The sequence below is a fragment of the Haliotis rufescens genome, unplaced genomic scaffold (assembly GCF_023055435.1).
Source record: "Haliotis rufescens isolate VD_foot unplaced genomic scaffold, xgHalRufe1.0.p SCAF_1, whole genome shotgun sequence".
Taxonomy (NCBI): Eukaryota; Metazoa; Mollusca; class Gastropoda; order Lepetellida; family Haliotidae; genus Haliotis; species Haliotis rufescens.
The window spans coordinates 21,071,984-21,096,034 of record NW_025963779.1 but is presented as its reverse complement, the minus strand read 5'-3'; the positions used below and the strand labels follow the sequence as shown (position 1 = coordinate 21,096,034).

At 42.0% G+C, this 24,051-nt stretch overlaps 1 protein-coding gene across 19 annotated transcripts in view; it reads right to left on the bottom strand.

Moving 5' to 3' along the window:
* Nucleotides 1-24,051, bottom strand: part of LOC124115793 (kinesin-like protein KIF13B) — a 266,352-nt gene that overhangs the window by 29,523 nt on the left and 212,778 nt on the right. For 17 of the 19 annotated variants that reach the window (XM_048392899.1, XM_048392906.1, XM_048392907.1 and 14 more), the window contains 5 exons: nucleotides 21,348-21,460; nucleotides 19,102-19,248; nucleotides 14,241-14,424; nucleotides 6,415-6,577; nucleotides 563-775 (listed from right to left, as the gene is read on the bottom strand). In XM_048392899.1, the coding sequence (XP_048248856.1) occupies nucleotides 563-775; nucleotides 6,415-6,577; nucleotides 14,241-14,424; nucleotides 19,102-19,248; nucleotides 21,348-21,460 (820 nt within the window). The remainder of the gene's footprint in view (nucleotides 1-562; nucleotides 776-6,414; nucleotides 6,578-14,240; nucleotides 14,425-19,101; nucleotides 19,249-21,347; nucleotides 21,461-24,051) is intronic. The other 2 variants (XM_048392910.1, XM_048392951.1) reach the window with 1 other exon arrangement.

The window sequence follows — 24,051 nt, the reverse complement described above, 5'->3', positions numbered from 1 at the left end:
ATTAACTGTGTAAAGTGTCCATATCAAGAAGTGACTCGACAAACAAAATCAAGCACATTATGACCAAACTGTCAATTAACTGATGAAATATTACATAAAATTTACAAATAACTGGCCAAAATTAAATCTTGACCATTTGAATTCAACTGTAAGGCTGTTATTTTTCTAGTAGCCAGGGATTTATCTAGGAGTTTCAACCAAGTCCCTGTGGCAAGCAATTTGATAAATAGTGAACATTACTTTGTAAGAATATGTTCAGAGAACAAGAGTGATTTTCTTAAATTCTGAGGTATTTTTATCATTTTACCATTCCATCGATTGCAATAGTTTAAAACTAAGAAGTAAAAAAACAGACTATTCATTGAGTTTTAAAACTGAGGGATAAAACTAAATTGGAAATTAACACAAATTTGAGAATCTTGAAATTTGTCATAGCGTTTGATGCTGCCCAGCTGTAGTCCCAGGTAGCACTATGCCCTGTGTTGACTGTATGTTGTGAGACTGTATAATCATGCAGTACACAATCCTGCCAAACGCAAGCCATGCAGTGAAGCAAACACACCATATTGCCCTCAGAGATGTCAAAGAAGGACATCTCGGCATCACTGACGTCCAGAACGTTTTGTACCATCATCGGGAGTCCCTGGGACTTGCGCTCTTCGTACATCTCACGCATGTCAATGATCTTGTTCTCCAACTTCTCCATTGACCAGATCTGATTGGCTCGGCCACGCCGCTTCACCTGGATGGCAGGTTCGCTGACGAATGTTCCTCTCTGAAATATTGGTACTGGTTGAATGTCACATGCAACAGTGAATGTACAGGTTCACTTTGGGAGAGAAACATCACAATTATCCTAGTCTCACAATGTAACAATTCAATCTTTAGTTCAGTCCCCTCTTGGGAAAGGACGGGGTACTGGGGACTGTTCGGACAAAAGGAAACAACAATGAGGAGATAAATATTCTGCGTTTTCAGATTTGCAGCTTTTACTGAATATTCGATGCCCAGGAATATCATTTGGAATTTCAAATTGTCAAAACAACCAGGCATCAAATACTCAATAATACTATGTTCCTGGAATACTATGCCGTCACTCTGGAATACTATGCTCCTGGAATACTATGCCGTCACTCTGGAATACTATCTCGTCACTCTGGAATACTATGCTCCTGGAATACTATCCCATCACTCTGGAATACTATGCTCCTGGAATACTATGCCGTCACTCTGGAATACTATACCATCAGTCTGGAATACTATGCTGTCACTCTGGAATACTATGCTCCTGGAATACTATGACGTCACTCTGGAATACTATGCTCCTGGAATACTATGCCGTCACTCTGGAATACTATGCCGTCACTCTGGAATACTATGCTCCTGGAATACTATGCCCCTGGAATACTATGCCGTCACTCTGGAATACTATCTCGTCACTCTGGAATACTATGCCGTCACTCTGGAATACTATCTCGTCACTCTGGAATACTATGCCGTCACTCTGGAATACTATCTCGTCACTCTGGAATACTATGCCATTACTCTGGAATACTATGCCGTCACTCTGGAATACTATGCCGTCACTCTGGAATACTATGCTGTGACTTTGGAATACTATGCCGTCACTCTGGAATACTATGCCATCACTCTGGAATACTATGCCGTGACTTTGGAATACTATGCCATCACTCTGGAATACTATCCCGTCACTCTGGAATACTATGCCATCACTCTGGAATACTATGCCATGACTTTGGAATACTATGCCGTCACTCTGGAATACTATGCCGTGACTTTGGAATACTATGCCATCACTCTGGAATACTATGCCGTGACTTTTGAATACTATGCCATCACTCTGGAATACTATGCCATCACTCTGGAATACTATGCCGTGACTTTGGAATACTATGCCATCACTCTGGAATACTATCCCGTGACTTTGGAATACTATGCCGTCACTCTGGAATACTATGCCGTGACTTTGGAATACTATGCCGTGACTTTGGAATACTATGCCGTGACTTTGGAATACTATGCCATCACTCTGGAATACTATGTCATCATATGATTCTGACACAAGGTTTTTCAAGTTTGGAATTGAGAATGAAAAGAGATACTTATCCAGAAATATATTTACGAGCAGTGAATAGGTAGTCCTGGATATTTCCAGGCTTTGATTTCCATTTCATCATGTTTTTCAACCAACAGACTGCAGCAAACACTCCCAGACAATTTTGGGACAAAGGGGGGTAATTCTACCATTCAATCTCCATGAGACAAGCATGGGAGGATCATGTGGGAGGTTGAGGACACAAACACAGAAGGTGACAAGCTATCATGGGGGACTGGGGATCTATTCTGCCATGGAATCCCCCATATCTTTTCACACTTATTACAGGGACCTAGCATTTCTGCCCTTGAAACTCCATAGAGACTCGTGTAAGCTGAGACACAAAGCAGAAATCCATGTGTTAGTCAGGGATTAAACTCTTCCTCTCCCTAATCATGACGAGTTGAAGTGAGGGATAGAAAGTATCAGCAGCCTAAGGGCCTAAATCACAGTGTCCACAACACATATCCTGCAAGTTGATAGAATTCCTATACTTCTTCGTAGCTCCTATCTGGTTAACATTTAAAACCTCATAGTCTTTTTTAAATGAATAAAAAATAACTCTTTTATCAGAAGAAATGGTTAAAATAACCAAATTTATGGAAATTTTAATAATTTATATATCCAGATGCCAATAACACCCTATCAACGTGTCTGATCTTGTCTGACACGTGTACATCCTAACTTTCCATATTGTCAAGATGATCTTGTTACATGTGAGTCGATGCATGTATTTGATGAGATTTGTACTGAGCATCTCTGGATTGCATCAACAAAACATCAAATATCTTGAATGTAGAGCTGTAAATGTTCTTTCGCAACAACATCACATGACAAACTCCTGGAACTATAGAACCAACAGATATTTTCCAGTTAGAATTGTTTGAAACAAAAGAAATTTCAATTTCAATTTCAATTTCAATCTTTTCAATTTGAATAAAAATGGAAATACTGCATTTTGAAAAAATATAATTCCTCAACAAAATAACACTACAGAATCAATGGATACATTTTCATTACATTGATAGCTGAATCAAAAATACATTTTGCTAATAGCTTTAAATATCTTATGCAATTAGTTATTTCTGAAACTCAATACATTTAGTTTTGAATTTTCATTACTGTTTCCATAGCAACTGTGAGATCTGAATCTTGGTAAAGGGTACAGAACATAGGTGCAGTTGGTTGAATGCTGTGCACTGAACATTACAGTCCGTGCCATCCTTGTTGTGGGGTGTTCTGATGACTTCTGTAGCTGATGAACAGTTAACACTGTTTAGGTTCACTGGTTCTGTATATTTTTACATTCAGTCTCATTAAGTGTTCTTGTTTATGGACTGTTGTGTTCATGTTTATGGACTGTTGTGTTCATGTTTATGGACTGTTGTGTTCATGTTTATGGACTGTTGTGTTCATGTTTATCATAAGAAAGGCCAACACCTGAGAACATTCGATTAGCCACTGCAATGGAATCCATTGGGCGTGAAAGGCAAAAAAGCGTTGATAATTAAAGGAATCGATTTCTAAAAATCAGTGATGACACCAGGTGTTCCGAAAAAAGGGTTAAAGCATTTGAGCATTTGTGAGTATTACACACAGTCCACCATGGGCATTTGTGAGAATTACACACAGTCCACCATGGGCATTTGTGAGAATTACACACAGTCCACCATGGGCATTTGTGAGAATTACACACAGTCCACCATGGGCATTTGTGAGAATTACACACAGTCCACCATGGGCATTTGTGAGAATTACACACAGTCCACCATGGGCATTTGTGAGAATTACACACAGTCCACCATGGGCATTTGTGAGCATTACACACAGTCCATTGTGGATTATGTTCATGTTTATGCACACAGTCCATTGTGGGTTATGTTCATGTTTATGCACACAGTCCATTGTGGGTTATGTTCATGTTTATGCACACAGTCCATTGTGGATTATGTTCATGTTTATGCACACAGTGCATTGTGGGTTATGTTCATGTTTATGCACACAGCCCATTGTGGATTATGTTCATGTTTATGCACACAGTCCATTGTGGGTTATGTTCATGTTTATGCACACAGTCCATTGTGGGTTATGTTCATGTTTATGCACACAGTCCATTGTGGATTATGTTCATGTTTATGCACACAGTGCATTGTGGGTTATGTTCATGTTTATGCACACAGTCCATTGTGGATTATGTTCATGTTTATGCACACAGTGCATTGTGGGTTATGTTCATGTTTATGCACACAGCCCATTGTGGGTTATGTTCATGTTTATGCACACAGTCCATTGTGGATTATGTTCATGTTTATGCGCACAGTCCATTGTGGGTTATGTCCATGATTATGCACAGTCCACTGTCAACAAACACTGCTTCTATTTGCATGGTGTGTTGTCGTGAATTGATGTGACAAACCATACAAACCAAATCACATTGATAGGTTTTCCCACGCTATCATATTTGAGATCAGCTCTTTTCTTAATCCACATACAAGTTTTCTATCAGTTATTTTGGTAAATTCATCTAAGATTACGACACAGAAACTGCATTTAGAAGGACTACATTTCCATGGTTACACCAATATATGTTAGTCATGTCACATGTTAGCGGGTTTCTGTCAATACATCATCTCAGTTTCATCAATGCCGTCATATCTAAAGTTACACAAATCCAATCACGTCTTGATATCAGTGTTGAAATATATCGCAAGGCAGCACGGGGCTAATCGTGGTACGTCCATTCTTCATGTCCACTCTAAGGCTATGACGGGGTGTTTGCTCTCCTTTGGACACACCGCGACCTGCTTTATGATCAGCTGATGGATTTTCTGAAGATAGGCAATCTGGAGTAATCTTTCATTTGAAAGAGTGATCTTTTATTTGAAAGTGCAATCTTCCAATGAAATATAAACATTTGTTGATGGACTGTTCATATTGCCATTGTGGAAAATAATAGGGACGATGGTGAAAACTTCCATGTAGAGTGCTCCATATTGATTAAGCAGGCTTTCCAAACCCTGTATTTGTGTTCAGCGTTTTGCACACACAAAACAACATGCTTAAAAAAACCTGGAAGAGAAGTCATCTTTGATGGATATGATTGAATATGCTGCTGATCAATGCCGCATACACCACTCAGCTATTGATAGGGGTGCTGAGAAATATCACACCACTTACATGTAGTGGCAGCAATCAGTTTTGGAGGATCATGGAATGATTAAACTATTTTTCAAATAAATGAATTGCCTAACAATGGGTGTGTGTGATCTTTGTGTTTAGATAGCTTTGTGAACATTAAAATGTGTGAAATTTACTTAATCGGAGTAGATATCATGTTACAATGACATTCTCCATTTTCTTGCAATTATATTTGTGTGAAGACATGAATTGCAAACAGCACTTTACAATAATGATTGGATGTGCAACTGACCAATGAATAAATAATGAAAAGTTGAATAGACTCATTTGACATTTAGTGCACCATTTGTGTGAAGTAGTGAGTTGTGCTTAATGCCGCTTTTAACAGTATTACAGTTATATCAAGGAATGTCAGCTTAATGTGAGAGGAAAGCCCGAAGTAATGCAGGTCTTAGACGTTTACCACTTTGGTGAAACCCACGAGCATGGGTATAGTGCTGACAAACCAAGAAAATGTATTGGGGCGAACCGGGATTCGAACCCACAATCATTGGTTTCTGGTGTGCCCAAGGGACGCAACTCTGCAATGAGTATTGCGGCGTCTTAGACGACTTGGCCAACTGTACCCCCTTAGTGTGAAGTAACAAGCTATGTCTGCCACATGAAATATTAACTCTGAACATTACAATTTCTGGCTCCTGCTTGGATATACATTCTGATAAATAACATTTCTGATAATCCTTATGTCTACTTGACACGACTTTCAGATAGTAATCGTTGAAACATCTTACCTACACATTGTACTCAGCAATATCAACAATATTGTCAACATGTAACAAATGTTATATTTGGGATAACACTTTTTAAAGTAAAGTACAGATTCTAGTACTTTATTGGGTTAAGTCCCGTCCGGGATTTGAACCCGATCCAGGCCTCATTTACATATGACCACTTTCTAAATGGCATTGTGTGTTCATAATATTGTCAACAGTTTAGATTCACAGAAAGTGAATTACTGAGAAGAGTCTGTGACACCCTTATTTGCCTTTTGTGTAAATATATGAACAGACTGGGCCAGATTGTGCCTGAAGTCTGCTTCTGGCTGTGGATAAAGTTACAGGTCTCCTGCAGGGATTAGAGATCAAAAGAGTGTGTTTTACCTTCCTGTTGGGGCTGAGGTTAGCAGCAGGTATCTGTAGAGTCACATGGAACTCGGTCTGCTTGCCCATCTCCTTTGCTAGGTTGTTGGCCTCCCTGACCAGTGTGTTCGCCTTGACCACCTCCTCCCGCAGCTTGACCAGGCTATGCAGGAACACCTTCTCTCTACAACACAGGGAGGACACGTGTGACGGACAATAGCAACACCTTCCTACAACACAGGGAGGACATGTGTGAGGGACAATAGCAACACCTTCCTACAACACAGGGAGGACATGTGTGACGGACAATAGCAACACCTTCCTACAACACAGGGAGGACATGTGTGACGGACAATAGCAACACCTTCCTACAACACAGGGAGGACATGTGTGAGGGACAATAGCAACACCTTCCTACAACACAGGGAGGACATGTGTGAGGGACAATAGCAACACCTTCCTACAACAGAGAGAGGACATGTGTGAGGGACAATAGCAACACCTTCCTACAACAGAGAGAGGACATGTGTGAGGGACAATATTATAAACCTATTCATTGGGATCGCTATTAAGTAAGAGACTTCTTTCTATAGGCATTAAAACCTGTTGTGAGGTTTTACTTTCCAGTCGGGTTAAATCTCATAAACATGGACGTTGTAATGTCCCTGGGATTTTATATAATGTCCTGGGTATTTTATTAATATAACTTCCGTTCATATTGTAACATGTAATGAAATGTAAAATCAAATGACAAATGTTTTCTTTATATTCCCCAGGATCGAACTCGCAACCTTCATATCTGTAGCCCAGTGAGTTTCATGTGACTGATTTTGTTCACATTTGCATGGTTGTTTTTGTTGGTGAAAAAACTCACACATATCAATTTGGACTCATATAAGCTTGGGGTCCAAGCTTCACGTAACGGAGGGAAGTTGTCATGGTGACTGATTTACGACACCCATTGTCTGAAGAACATTTGATTGCAAAGGCTCATTACCCTGAAGCCATGACATCTATATGCCTTGAAACATTTAATTGCTGTTATTTATAAGATGCTAATCCTAAGTGTTAATCCCCAGTTTTGTGTACATCGACCGTCTGCCATCCTGAACAGGATGTGCAAGTATGTCACTGATGATTTACTGTTTATATTTATATTTATTACTTACTAAATGTCAGGTGACCTTGGCTATATAAGTCTTGGTCCAGAATGATTGAGAGAAGAGAAGGGGTTTGACTCTCTTACCAAGCAGACCTCTCTCCCTCAGCCCAGAGTGTGTACCGACTCTCTGTGGCACCCTCAGTTATTTTCTAAGATATTGTAAATTGTTAATTGTTCTTGTAAATAAAATTGTGATTAGTCTCCTGTGACTCTGGCTCTTTGCTGACTAATTCCCCAAGAAAAACCAGCACGTCATTTGGAAGGTATTGTTCACCCAGAACAGTTCCATGATAGTACCATGAGGCTACAGAGGTGTTGATAAGCCTCACTGGTTTTTAGAATGTCCTTTTCAAGATCCGTACGCCAGCAAGAGATATTTTACGCGCGTTTCCTAAGGTTCATGGAAAGTATGTTCGAAACATAAAAATGTTGATAAATGTTGTTTTAAGTTTCTTTTTTTGGTTTATAAGCATGGAAAAACACTTTCACTCGGTTTTGGTAGACAGAGCATGCCCTGGGGGTCGGGAAAAACCGTGAGGGCTTCGCCCCCTTGGTTTTTCCCTCTCCCCAGGGCATGCTTTGTCTACCAAAACCTCGTGAGCGTGTTTTCTCCAATACGCAACACCTTCCTACAACAGAGAGAGGACATGTGTGAGGGACAATAGCAACACCTTCCTACAACAGAGAGAGGACATGTGAGGGACAATAGCAACACCTTCCCCTACAACAGAGAGAGGACATGTGAGGGACAATAACAACACACAATCTTTTTTGAAAACAGGGAAGACAGATGAGGGGGAAAAAACATCTTCTATGAAAAATATCCTTTTCTTTTGATAAAGATATTTGCATGGTAAGTTGGGGTATGGAGTGGTCTCTTGAACTTCATGAGTTCATGAAGTGACATTCTAACAAATCATTCCTGACCTGTCTACAAAGTAAGACCCAAATCTGCAGATATTGCATGAAATAATTGCCTTGAAAGAACTGTTCTGTTTGATTGTTGTCAGTGTGACAGTTGACCTTATCACTGGTCAATGTCAGTGGCCATAAAACCTTGAAATGTGTTTGCCTTCGAGTGGTCTAAAAACCCAAATCTAGTCCTAACCATCAATACTTATTGAAGGACAATGGAAGGTTGGATCTGCAACATTAAGCTGTGAGTCTCTGTCAGTAAAATGTCGTGCCTGGATGAAGGTTTGCATGGTAACAAAATCCTGATGGAGCTATACTTAGTCCATGAGCCAGACTGATACAGACAGATTCTGGGACACACGAGATGACAGCCAGTTGCTCCAGGAGTAGTCAATCTCAATAGGACACAATGCTAAGTTCTTACAAAGATTTAGTTACAACTATGTTACTTTAAATATGAGACTACTGAAAAGCACTTAAAAATGTTCAATTAACATCCTTCTTCAGACCAAATGAAGACCTTTTATAGTCTTGAGAATCATGCCTGTTGCAGAGTGCAGAACACATGGGCCAGCATTAATGTTCAAGCCACACAGCAATTAGTAATAGGTTGATGCATGTGGAACAGAAGCTGTCAGACTATGAAAGAATGCCTTTTATCTCAACATCGAGGAGGTATACCAGAGAAGAGGAACACATCAACAGGGATGAGGAACACATCAACAGAGATGAGGAACACATCAACAGAGATGAGGAACACATCACAATAGAAACCGAGAACACGTCTCACAAGGGAAAAGGAACACATGTCTGCAAAGGTGAAACACATGTCATCAAGAAGGAACACATATCACCAAGGTGAAACACATGTCACAAAGAAGGAACACATATCACCAAGGAGGAACACATGTCATCAAGAAGGAACACATGTCACCAAGAAAGAACACATGTCATCAAGGAGGAACACATGTCACCAAGAAAGAACACATGTCATCAAGGAGGAACACATGTCACCAAGGAGGAATATGTGTCATCAAGGAGGAACACATGTCACCAAGGATGAACACATGTCACCAAGGATGAACACATGTCACCAAGGATGAACACACATCACCAAGGAGGAAGACATGTCACCAAAGAGGAACATAAGTCATCAAGGAGGAACACATGTCACCAAGAAGGAACACATGTCATCAAGTGAGTGAGTATGGTTTTACGCTGCTTTTAGCAATATTCCAGCAAAATCACGGCAGGGGACACCAGAAATGGGCTTCAGACATTGTAACCATGTCGGGAATCGAACCCAGGTCTTCGTCGTGACAAGCGAACGCTTTAACCACTAGGCTACCCGACCGCTCCGCGTCATCAAGGAGGAACACACATCACAAGGGAGGAACACATAACAGCAAGTTGGAACAGGAACACGTCATGAAGAAGGAACATGTGTCATCAATGAGGAACACATGTCACCAAGGAGGAACACACATCATCAAGGAGGAACACACATCGCCAAGGAGGAACTCACATCACCAAGGAGGAACACATGTCATCAAGGAGGAACACATGTCACCAAGGAGGAACATGTGTCATCAAGGAGAAACACATGTCACCAAGGATGAACACACATCACCAAGGAGGAACACATGTCACCAAGGAGGGATACGTCACCAAGGAGGAACATGTGTCATCAAGGAGGAACACATGTCACCAAGGATGAACACACATCACCAAGGAGGAACACATGTCAGTAAGGAGGCACACATGTCATCAAGGAGGAACACACGTCAGTAAGGAGGAACACATGTCATCAAGGAGGAACACACATCACAAGGGAGGAACACATAACAGCAAGTTGGAACAGGAACACGTCATGATGAAGGAACATGTGTCATCAAGGAGGAACACATGTCATCAATGAGGAACACATGTCACCAAGGAGGAACACACATCATCAAGGAGGAACACATGTCATCAATGAGGAACAAATGTCATCAAGGAGGAACACACATCACAAGGGAGGAACACATAACAGCAAGTTGGAACAGGAACCCGTCATGAAGAAGGAACATGTGTCATCAAGGAGGAACACATGTCATCAATGAGGAACACATGTCACCAAGAAGGAACACACATCATCAAGGAGGAACACACATCACCAAGGAGGAACTCACATCACCAAGGAGGAACACATGTCAGCAAGGAGGAACACACATCACCAAGGAGGAACACATGTCACCAAGGATGAACACATGTCACCAAGGATGAACACACATCACCAAGGAGGAAGACATGTAACCAAAGAGGAACATAAGTCATCAAGGAGGAACACATGTCACCAAGAAGGAACTCAAGTCATCAAGTGAGTGAGTATGGTTTTACGCTTCTTTTAGCAATATTCCAGCAAAATCACGGCAGGGGACACCAGAAATGGGCTTCAGACATTGTAACCATGTCGGGAATCGAACCCGGGTCTTCGTCGTGACAAGCGAACGCTTTAACCACTAGGCTACCCGACCGCTCCGCGTCATCAAGGAGGAACACACATCACAAGGGAGGAACACATAACAGCAAGTTGGAACAGGAACACGTCATGAAGAAGGAACATGTGTCATCAATGAGGAACACATGTCACCAAGGAGGAACACACATCATCAAGGAGGAACACACATCGCCAAGGAGGAACTCACATCACCAAGGAGGAACACACATCGCCAAGGAGGAACTCACATCACCAAGGAGGAACACATGTCATCAAGGAGGAACACATGTCACCAAGGAGGAACATGTGTCATCAAGGAGAAACACATGTCACCAAGGATGAACACACATCACCAAGGAGGAACACATGTCATCAAGGAGGAACATGTGTCATCAAGGAGGAACACATGTCACCAAGGATGAACACACATCATCAAGGAGGAACACATGTCAGTAAGGAGGCACACATGTCATCAAGGAGGAACACACGTCAGTAAGGAGGAACACATGTCATCAAGGAGGAACACACATCACAAGGGAGGAACACATAACAGCAAGTTGGAACAGGAACACGTCATGATGAAGGAACATGTGTCATCAAGGAGGAACACATGTCATCAATGAGGAACACATGTCACCAAGGAGGAACACACATCATCAAGGAGGAACACATGTCATCAATGAGGAACAAATGTCATCAAGGAGGAACACACATCACAAGGGAGGAACACATAACAGCAAGTTGGAACAGGAACCCGTCATGAAGAAGGAACATGTGTCATCAAGGAGGAACACATGTCATCAATGAGGAACACATGTCACCAAGGAGGAACACACATCATCAAGGAGGAACACACATCACCAAGGAGGAACTCACATCACCAAGGAGGAACACATGTCAGCAAGGAGGAACACACATCACCAAGGAGGAACACATGTCAGCAAGGAGGAACACACATCGCCAAGGAGGAACACATGTCATCAAGGAGGAACACACATCACCAAGGAGGAACACATGTCATCAAGGAGGAACACACATCATCAAGGAGGAACACACATCACCAAGGAGGAACTCACATCACCAAGGAGGAACACATGTCAGCAAGGAGGAACACACATCGCCAAGGAGGAACTTACATCACCAAGGAGGAACACATGTCAGCAAGGAGGAACACACATCACCAAGGAGGAACACATGTCATCAAGGAGGAACACGTCATCAAGGAGGAACACACATCATCAAGGAGGAACACACATCACCAAGGAGGAACACACATCACCAAGGAGGAACACATGTCACAATGGAAGTGCATTCCTTCCCTAAACACACCTTGGATAAATACTTGATAGTTTTGACTAATTGATCTTTCACTGTAATCAATACAGCATGCTATTCCACACTTCCAAAAAGTTCCGCTCAATATTCATCAACAAATAATTACATTCTTCAAGGCAGTATCATTTCCCCAACACCTCAACACACATCCAAGTAAGGCCTTCCTCTTCATGAATAACAAGCACCAAAAATCTATTCATCAAAAGCATTATGGATGGTTTGGTGTTTAAGCCTGATCAAAGTGTATTTCACAAAGAATAATTTCTTGACCATCTTCCAATTACAGTTCAATGAATGCTCACATTATAAAGTCATCCCTATTTTTGCAAATCTCCATGTTCTTGGGAGTCTCGACTGAAGCTGGAAGACGCTTCAAAGGAACGCCTGTTTGAAGATTTAACCACAAGGGACTGTGAGAGGATACTGTGCAAAGTAAATCCTCATGGTATGGCTTCACTCTGCTTATTTGTCAAAGTGATCAGGACGTTCAGGGCAAAAAATGCTATGGATGAAATCATACAACGGTTATTGTTGTTAATTTCCCATGAACACATGTTAAATTTGATTGCTAATGTTTCAAAATTTTGTCATTGAAGTCAAACTTGTTCAGGTCACAATATCCGATGATGCATGAAGCAACATTACAGGCAAATCATGCAAACAATAATTATCTGATTGCAACTCCATCTCTTCACCCCGTTTATTTGTTAATATAACATAGCTTCCCCATAAATCACAAAGAACAATGAAGAATGAAGCGACATTATTTTTTAGAGGGAAGTACCTAAAGAGTTCTTCCCCATAGATTTAGCTTGGCAATGCAGATAAACGCAGAAGCTAAACAATCGCATCCGAAAGAACCAGAGATATGACAATAGGTATCAGGAGAAAGGTTACAGATAATCTACGTGAGGATTGTGACAATATGCGGGAAATACCAAACATTACCCACATGGTCATAAAATGGACTTATCCGACATTGCCGAGATCAGATTCAGTTCAGGGAGTCATAATTATTTACATACGGGTAAATATTTTTAAAGCTTGTAAATTTGATCATCCTCCTTAAAGAGGCTGTACGTTTACGATAAAGAACACCCACTTGTCGTTTGTTTCTTAAATAAACTGATGGAAATCATAAATAGCTCATCCTGAGTTCTCTACTTCCTACCGGGTACCCTTTTAAACATTTATATATTGTGAGAACCATACGTAAATACCTATTGCTACTTCTGACTGCTTATTGGTAAATAACGATATCCGTAACTGGTATCACTTTATAGAACAATATTGACAAAAGCATGCATAATCTGTTCACAAATACTACTGATCCTTTATACAACTGTACTGTCATCAGCAAAAACAACAATAACAACTTCACAGACAGTTCATTTCTTCATTAACACACAAACACTGTAGACAGCGATATGAAATCAGGGACATTGTTCAGCACAATCATGCAGCACAAGCCCCACCCATTCCATTATCAGCCGCTCAGGAAACAGTAGTCCGTTAGTGGGTGTGGCCAATTTTTTTTCGGTTTATACAAATGTAAACACAAACAAAATTGCTTGGTTAGCTAATCAAATGCCTCGAAATAACTTACAATTTACTCATAGAAATTTAAACACTATTCCATCTATATCACAGATGACACCAAGAATTGAAATTGTACCCATGTGGGAAATCGAAGCCTTACAGGACTGAGTAAGTGGGTATGGTTTTACGCTGCTTTTAGCAATATTCCAGCAATATCATGGTGGGGGGCACCACAAATGGGCTTCACACAATGAAACCATGTCGGGAATCGAATCCGGGTCTTTGGCATGAGGAGCAAACATTTTAACCACTAGGCTACCTGACTGCCCCTTACAGGACTAGGAGATATTACTGACTGAAACTTTCTGGCAACCCTGCTACCACAGCCTTGTGCCTCCCACAGTTTCTAGGACTGACCTGTCTTGTGCCCACTGCTGGTACTTCTTCTGGATGCTGTTCTGTGTGTTCATGTTCCCTGTCGGGGTGAGGCGGGTGGCATCAAATGGGGGGAAGGGGTACGACGGGGTGCCCGGAGACATCAGCTGATTCCGCAGCATCTGCATCTGCCTCTCGTACATCTGGCGCTGCTTCTCTAGTGCTTCTACAACAAAAAGGAGGCAATGGAAGCAAGTTTCCTGTACCCAGAACAGACCAGTCTCTATTACACCAAGTGATCTTAGCACTATGATTGTAATAAACCTATGTTAAAGTATGGGAGTTACAATCCTATTAGTGCTAAGAGCAGGTGGCAAACCCGTGATTCAAACCCAATCCATCCAGGTCCAGGATAAGGATGAAAATCTGCATAGCATTTAGTGAGACCCGATACCACTAGGCTACTGGTGCCGTTAGTCCAAGTGGGATCAGAAAGAAAAACAATAGTTTATTGATTTTTGTTTTAAAGACATACCGATAGATGCACATGAAACACACTGTGTTGGTGAGCTGTCAGAACAATGTAAAGCACTTTAAGCCAAGCACTTTCAGAATACTTCCTAACTGAAGACCAGCTCGGAACAACCTAAGAGAAAATGTTAGGAACTATCCATCTACAGGTCAGAGCACAGGGACACATGTACGGAATTGTACAGAAACATTGATAATGGCATTAGCGAAAGGATTGTCTTCTTAGATGTGATACATGCATGTACTCTAAGTTGTCATAAACAGAAATGGACATAACAGCTACAACCACCATGTGATACGCTCAATACACGACCAGAACTAGTTAGGTCGACATTGTTTCACAAATCAATATGTTACCAGTTGACCAATAACGAGCTGGTCAGTTTGGAATTAGCCTGTCATTAATACACTCAGCTGTGTAAACAGCTACAACATCCTGATGGTAGCGAGTATCTCCTGCAGCAATGTAGGGGTGGGTGGAGGAAGGCAGACCACGCTCCTTACATAAGTTCACACAATAATGAGAAAATCACTCATGTGCTCTCGTCACGATTCGCTGCGCAGAGTTGCGTCCCTTGGGCATGCCGGAAACCTATGATTGTGTGTTTGAATACCGGTTTGCCCTGATTATGTTTCTAGGTTTGTCAGCATCATACCCGTGCTTGTGGGTTTCATCGAAGTGGTAAACGTCTGAGACCTGCATCACTTCGGGCTTTCCTCCCACATTAAGCTGACACGCCGTGATATAACTGGAATACTGTTAAAAGCGGCGTTAAACCCAACTCACTCACTCATGTGCTCTCACTGCAAGTCGCCAACACTGAGACAAGGCGTGTGACATACATTTGCAATATCGAGAGGTGGGTAAGAATTCATGTTATATAATACTTTGTAATTCAGTAAACTACGGTTATAACGAACTCAAAGGGACCACTAATGTTAGTTCGTTATAACTGTATTTTGTTATAAGCATATACACAGCAAATGTTCGGGACCAAAAATACATTTATCATATCCGTCAGTTTGTTGTAAGCGTGTTCGTCATTAACATAGTTACTATACTAAAGAAATTAACATTTCATTTTGTTACTCTCAAAACAAAGTGTACGATGTTTAACATACTGGATCACTCAACACTTATTATGGAAGCAAAATGTCCAAACATATATGCCTAACTTATCAACAAAATAAGAAAATATTCTTTTGCAATAACTGATTCAAACAAGATGAAGTAAGATAAAAAAAAGCTTATATTACATTTAATATTTGGATTTGGGGACACAGTTACTTACATAATAATTCACATCTTGCACCTAACACCTCTTGGAACTTACTCACATAAATGGTATGTCAGAGTGTCCAGAAATATATCATGAATGAAAGTAGGTTATAGCTGCAGATGATACATACATTTTAATACTGGCGTAGTATAGTAGACCGACATACTGTAAGTACCATGGACACAAATACATATGATCCCAACTCAAGACCTAGCTATATCAGCATTTACTGTAGCTAAAGACTTATGTATGCATAAAGCTTTCATTCTGAACTTGTACCACTGCATGCATTGTGTGATGAAGTATACATACAAGCACCTGCTCCCAGCCACAACCTACTTACAGACAATGTGCTCATCCATACAGCTGCTTGTTAGAGTCAGACAAATACATGCATATTGTCTCCATCAAGTCTAGTTACCTGCGCCAGATATCAGTGAATTACCTACCAGGCAGTACAGACCTGTCGGAGATACAGCACACACTGCTGCACTGTGTCATGGACCATTGTTTCAGGTCAGCTGAGACAGCTAATAAATTCAATGTGTGGTCATACGCTCACAGAGCCAACACGAACCTGCCAGCGTAGGTCACGACGACCACTAAGTCATGAAGTAACTTAAAATCTAATTCCCATGCATCTGTATGTTTCATTAACTTTTTCTACAAAACTGTAACTTTTTTGCCCTGATGTTATTTTCCTTTGGAATTCTGATTTAAGGAATTTCTAAATATATCTGGTATTCACCACACTAGAGCAACAATGTTATGACGCCCCATCTGTTACTAGTGAAAATATGATTGATCTTTTCGAATTATTGTTATTTAATACAACAATTTAGGAATCATAGCTTTTGACACATTAATCCTGACATTTTCCTACAAAGCACAAACTTTGAAACAGGTTAGGTAATCAATAACAGGTTTCTACTATGAATTTATCACACAAATTGAAACAAATACACACTACAAAAAGAGAAGAAAATGAATTACAGGCAGGCACCTTTCATCACTCTCATAAACTTCTGATCAATAGCCAAGGCTTGAAGCTTTATCGAATCTGAAGGACAAATTGCTTTCCCAAAACATCTGTTGGAAACTAACGAAATTATAATGCTCCATACCAGATTGAACAGTAACCAGTCACATTGATCTATCAATTGGTTCCACTTCATGCGCCTTCTCCATCAATCTGAGTTGACCATGATAAACTCTGTGATCGAACTTCGATGGATTCCCCATGATGGAAGGATTCAAGCTATTCCAGTTCAAAGTGAACAAATGCCACGCCAAACCATCTTCGTGGAGAACATTACAATGCAAATTGCTCACCAAAGAAAACTATAAATCTGATTTCCGAACAGATGTTTCTTAAAATGTTTTTCTAAGCAGAATGGTTTGTGATGACAGACGTTTCCAACATGAGAGGAGTAATTTAAATTTTCTGATAACTTTTATGTTGAATGATCGAGACAAGAACGAAATGGGCCACATACATACATGTATATGGAATTAGGACACTGTCATGATCTAACTACTTTTGATAGGACGTTCTTCTGTATGATTAACAAATTGTAAAAACATCTTCAAGACAATTTCGACGACAATCAGCCAGTGTTCAAGAAAATGAACAAGTCTGTCATATGGGTACATCAGACGGGAAACTTACACAAATTGTTCACATTGTATTGTTTTGTCTTTACCATAGGAAAGGAAAAAGCTGCCTTGCCTTAATTTTTCAAATTACAGCTGAATGTTTTTGTGTTGCTTCTGAAATGATTATTGGAATACAACCTTACTTTCCCCCATGTCGACATTCTTCTAACACAGCGATGCCGTGATTGTGTGGAATCGATACTGATATCTACATTGAGTTGAATGATGGTGAGCCTTGCACTCAGTCGCAGCTGCCTTCAGATCATGTTTATTTCCAAAGTTGGCTGTCCTGCTTCAGAAGTGTTCATTATCAAACTTTTTAAAATGTCCTTGGTAGCAATGAAGTACAAGTAAAATCCTCCTAATCCATTTAAGAATCCATCACACAATTGGGTAAGCAATTGTAAATCCAGAACCAAAACAATAGTGTGTTCCATCAGAGAGAGCTGCATGTTGGGCAGGAAGGCAGCTCGGTGGCCACATTGCCAGCTAAAATACACACAAGACTCATAGTGGATTCTCTTCGGGGGACTTTTTGTTCCTTCCTGATTTTCTTTTCCGAGTTTTTTAGGTTGGTCGAATGAATGGATGAATGGGCTGGAGGTTGTGTGAGAGGTTGGTGAGTGTGTGGGTGAGCGTTTGGGTGAGTGTGTGGGTGAGCGTTTTGGTGAGTGTGTGGGTGAGCGTTTGGGTGAGTGTGTAGGTGAGCGTTTGGGTGAGTGTGTGGGTGAGCGTGTTGGTGAGCGTTTGGGTGAGTGTGTGGGTGAGTGTTTGGGTGAGTGTGTGGGTGAGCGTGTTGGTGAGCGTTTGGGTGAGTGTGTGGGTGAGCGTTTGGGTGAGTGTGTGGGTGAGCGTGTTGGTGAGCGTTTGGGTGAGTGTGTTGGTGAGCGTTTTGGTGAGTGTGTGGGTGAGTGTTTGGGTGAGCGTTTTGGTGAGTGTGTGGGTGAGTGTTTGGGTGAGCGTTTGGGTGAGTGTGTGGGTGAGCGTTTGGGTGAGTGTGTGGGTGAGTGTTTGGGTGAGTGTGTTGGTGAGATTTTTGGTGAGTGTGTGGGTGAGCGTTTGGGTGAGCGTTTGGGTGAGTGTGTGGGTTGGTCAGTGGTTGGTCGGAGAACCGATGTGGTGAGTGTGAAGATGGAAGGGTTGGTGGTTGGATGAGCAAGCAAATGAGAGAGCTGGAGAGTGTGACCATAATGCAGCCACATCATGGATGTGAGGAAACACAAAGAATAAGCAACAAAAGTTGGTCACATCTGGCACAAGCAGTGTTTAAAATTAAGGAGTTATTGGCCCTTGGTGATCACCCCAAAATGAATCCTGGAACCCCTAAATCTGTCACCCTTAACATTGACGTAATGCATGGATTGATGTTCATGCTTAATGTTGACCATGCCACACACCCTCGTGAAAAGCACTGACACCGAGATGATAGAACCTACCCTGCTTGTCCTCCTCGTGCTGCTTCTCGATGGCACAGATGGCCTCCTGTATGGGGTCGTCACACAGCTCTTGCATCATCAACTCCTGTTGGGCAAAGTTGTAGTCGATCTTCTGTTCTGATGGGTCAGCATTCTGGGTTTGGGGGCCTGAACAGAAATGAATAATCGGTGTGAATCAACAAATCATCACAATGTACACCACCATCACATCATAATAGTGTGCAACTTATTACCTGTGAAGATAGATACCTGACAAAACATATAACATACAACTTGCTAGCTCCGGCCCCAGTCATTAACCTTGCAGGGAAATATACTTAGGAAAATCAACCACCTGTACAAGAGACATTGCAGGGTTACAGTGACATTAATTGTAGCAGGTTTCCCTGTACCCAGATGATCAGGGTCCCCAGGTCTTAAACCCAGAAAATAAACACATGTGGTAGTAGGGCAGGTGGGGTAGGGGTGTTGGTGTAGGGCAGGGGGCTGATGGGGTAGGGTTGGTGGTGCAGGGGATGGTGGTGTAGGGGGGGTAGGGTAGGGCCAGTGGTGTAGGGCAGGAGGCTGGTGGGGTTGGGCCGGGATGGGCTGGTGGGGTAGGGATGGTGGTGTAGGGATGGTGGTGTAGGGGTGGTAGGGTAGGGATGGTGGTGTAGGTGTGGTAGGGTAGGGATGGTGGTGTAGGTGTGGTAGGGTAGGGGTGTTGGTGTAGGGCAGGGGGCTGGTGGGGTAGGGATGGTGGTGCAGGGGATGGTGGTGTAGGGGTGGTAGGGTAGGGCTGGTGATGTAGGGCAGGAGGCTGGTGGGGTTGGGCCGGGCCGGGATGGGCTGGTGGTGTAGGGCAGGAGGCTGGTGGGGTTGGGCCGGGCCGGGATGGGCTGGTGGTGTAGGGCAGGAGGCTGGTGGGGTAGGGACACTTGTGTAGGGATGGTGGTGTAGGGGTGGTAGGGTAGGGCAGAGGGCAGGGGGCTGGTGGGGTTGGGCCGGGATGGGCTGGTGGTGTAGGGCAGGAGGCTGGTGGGAAAGGGGATAGTTGTGTAGGGATGGTGGTGTAGGGGTGGTAGGGGTGGTAGGGGTGGTAGGGTAGGGCTGGTGATGTAGGGGTGGTGGGGTAGGGCAGGGGGCTGGTGCAGTAGGGATGGTTGTTTATGGGATGGTGGTGTAGGGGATGGTGGGGTAGAGATGGTGGTGAAGGGGTGGTAGGGTATGGATGGTGGTGTAGGGCAGGAGGCTGATGGGGTTGGGTGAAGATGGGCTGGGGGTGTAAGGGTGGTGGGGTAGGGCAGATGGGTTAAGTGTGGTAGCATATGGGTGGTGGTGTAGGGGTGTGGTGTAGGATGGTAGGGTGGTGGTGCAGGGCTGGTGGGGTGGTGGCGTAGGGCTGGTGTAGGGGTGTGGTGTAGGGATGTGGTGAAGGATGGTAGGGTGGTGGTGCAGGGCTGGTGGGGTGGTGGCGTAGGGCTGGTGGGGTGGTGGTGTAGGGCTGGTGGGTTAAGTGTGGTAGGGTAGGGGTGGTGGTGTAGGGGTGTGGTGTAGGGGTGGTGGTGTAGGGGTGGTGGTGTAGGGCTGGTGGGTTAAGTGTGGTAGGGTAGGGGTGGTGGTGTAGGGGTGTGGTGTAGGGTGGTGGTGTGGTGGTGTGGTGGTGTATGGGTGGTGGTGCAGGACTGGTGGGGTGGTGGTGGGAGTAGTGTGGAGCTTGTGGTGTGGTGTGGTAGGTTTGGTGGGGTAAGGCTGGTGTGATGGTGGTATAGGGATGGTGGGTCATGGCTAGTGGGGCAGGGTTGGGACTGAACATTACTAAGTCACAAAGTGAACATGTAAGGCATCTGAAAAACGTGGGGGTATGTTGACTTGGTTCCCCCGCCCCAATACCCGTGATTTACTTGACACAAGGATTTAAAACAATCTGAAACTGACTTTACAAAGATTAATCTTCATCTTCACTAGGCATGTAAAATAACATCTTTTGAGGGAAATGAACCTTCCATGTTTACATCAAGATTTCCAAGGGCAAAGACTAACATTTATCAGCATGTGATCGGCAGAGCTAACCACTCGGCACGTGACTTCTTTGTGAACAGGTTATTCAAATACTTTACAATAAAGTATTGTACAGTAGGTACATTTTGTTCGACAGACATAAAGTGATGAAACATGTCTTGAGGGCTATATTTGGATCAAGACATCACGTTTTACATAAAATGTATGAAATGTAAGATAGAACACGTTTGAAATGGAAGACTTACTATTTGTTGGTCGCGGGCAGTTAAGACGAAAGAAGTGATTATTCCCCCACAGGATACGGTCTCCATGTCGGACCTTCTTTCTTTCATGGATGACGGCGCCATTAACGCACGTTCTGAAAATACAGAAACATTGCCATGATTGTGGGAAGAAACACAACTCTTCTGTTTAGAGGAGGAAAAACAGCCGCAGTAATTAGACAAAAAACCTCCATCATGAGGATATAGAATCCCTGGTGGGGTGTCTTCTTTCACGGGAGCTCCAACTGGTTGGAGAGGCAGGAGGAGCAGCAGCACGCAACAGTAGTCAAGCAAGGCATGGATCTGAACATGACTGATAAAACTCAAGGTATGTGACATCATCAACTGTGCAACATAATGAACATGCTACAGAAGTACAGGACAATTCATTGCTTGGGTCTTGACTCTCCCTGGAGGGCAGCCTAATGTCATATATACTTGTCTGAATAATCTGTCATATCACAGGCCAGGCTGATATTGTCAACATCAGTCAGAGTAACAGTCAGAGTAACAGTATCTTACTTAAGGGCAGCTTCATGCCTCAAACATTGCCCAGAGTCATTAATCCAACATGAGGCAGCCTAGATGATATAGAGTCCAACATGATGCAGTCTAGGTGATATACATTCCAACATGATTGCGCTTAGTGATATATCATCTAACATGATGTTACCTACGTGCTATAAATTCCAACATGATTCTGGGCTTGGTGATATAATATTAGTCCAACATGATGCAGCCTAGATGATACATAGTCCAACATGATGCAGCCTAGATGATATATAGTCTAATATGATGCAGCCTAGATGATATATAGTCCAACATAATGCAGCCAAAATGATATATAGTCTAACACGTTCCAGCCTAGGTGATATACATTCCAACATGATTCTGGGCTTGGTGATATACACTGTAACAATGAGTCTAGCCTAGGTGATATGCATTCTAAATTGATTCTAATCCAGATGACTTATAGTCTAACATGATCCAATCAAGATGATATACATTCCAACATGATTGAGCTTGGTGATATATCGTCTAACATGATGTTACTTACGTAATATAAATTCCCACATGATTCTGGTCCAGATGATATACATTCTAACATGATGTTACCTACGTGATATACATTCTGACATGATTCTGGTCCAGATGATATACAGTCTAACATGATGTAACCTACGTGATATACATTCTGACATGATTCTGGTCCAGATGATATACATTCTAACATGATTCTGGTCCAGATGTTATACAGTCTAACATGATGTAACCTACGTGATATACATTCTGACATGATTCTGGTCCAGATGATATACAGTCTAACATGATGTAACAGAGCTCTAGATAAGCTGCGTATCTGCGTAAAATATGCATTGGAAATGCAGAAATACGCAGTGAAATAAAATTCAAGTGTATCAAATACGCAACGAACATTACAGATACGCTACAAAAATAAAACTAGTGTGTATCATCAAAATATTGTGAAGTAACCCTGCGTATTCGATTAGCAAATCAAACTTATTTTGAAATGATATACGGACATTCTTGCCAAACTCCACGATGACAGTTACATCATGATCATTTGCCTTCCTTTCTTGTAGAAGTATCGCAGTATTTTTGAGTCCTATAAAGCTCTCAAACTCACTCGACATCAGTTTGCAGGGACGAGACTAAGTGTTTTTAAATATTTAACTTTAATACCCACATGTGTAAAAACTAGTGGGTAAAAGAATTTTAATACCCAGATAGAATTACTGATACCCAATGATTTTAAAATGCAGGGGTAAAATACCCATAAGACCAAAAGCTTATCTGGAGCTCTGTGTAACCTACGTGATATACATTCTGACATGATTCTAGTCCAGATGATATACAGTCTAACATGATGTAACCTACATGATATACCGTATATGACCGCACATAAGCTGAATTTTGAGGACCAGAAAAAAGATTCTGTAGAAAGGGGTCGGCTTATCCACGGGATACACTTTCATGATAGTATTTTTCAGATTGTGATCCGTGAGAAACATCGCCTGAATGACAGTTCGATAGATTACAACTTCCCGAAAGTTTGGAAGTTGCCACAACTAGAGCCATTATTGTTATAAATTATCAATAAAGTTTATTATTATACACCAATGTTGTCATTATTAAAAAAATGTTATGCAAGTTACTACTTCCGATAATAAGTTTTCAATTGCATGTTCAAAGTTTATCGTTCTTCATAAACTCCACAATCTTTACATGTAACAATATATGTAATCCACAGCTATAATATATAATCCCCAGATGAAATCGCCAATAGCTATTACATACGTTTTGCAAAGTTCATAAATTGATAGTGAACAAGTATCTACCTTTATTGAAAGAGGCAAATATAAACAACTGTAACGGCGAGTTATTCCGTTCGCCATTTGCAAAAACATGTGATCAGCTGTTTCCTGTGACGTCACAAACGGTGACCACTGTGATTGCTTCCTGTTGTTTAAAAAGCAACACGGTACACAAGGAAATGAGCACTGATAATAACGGGCCGATTGATATTGTCATGTTGTTTACACAAACATTTTCAAGATGTGGGTGCTTAGCGATCGTGTTGGTAGTATGGGCTTAATTCCTTTGTTTTCGAGAGATTAGTTTAATAAACTGGAGAAGCCTTTGAGTAAGTGACGGTCATTCAATG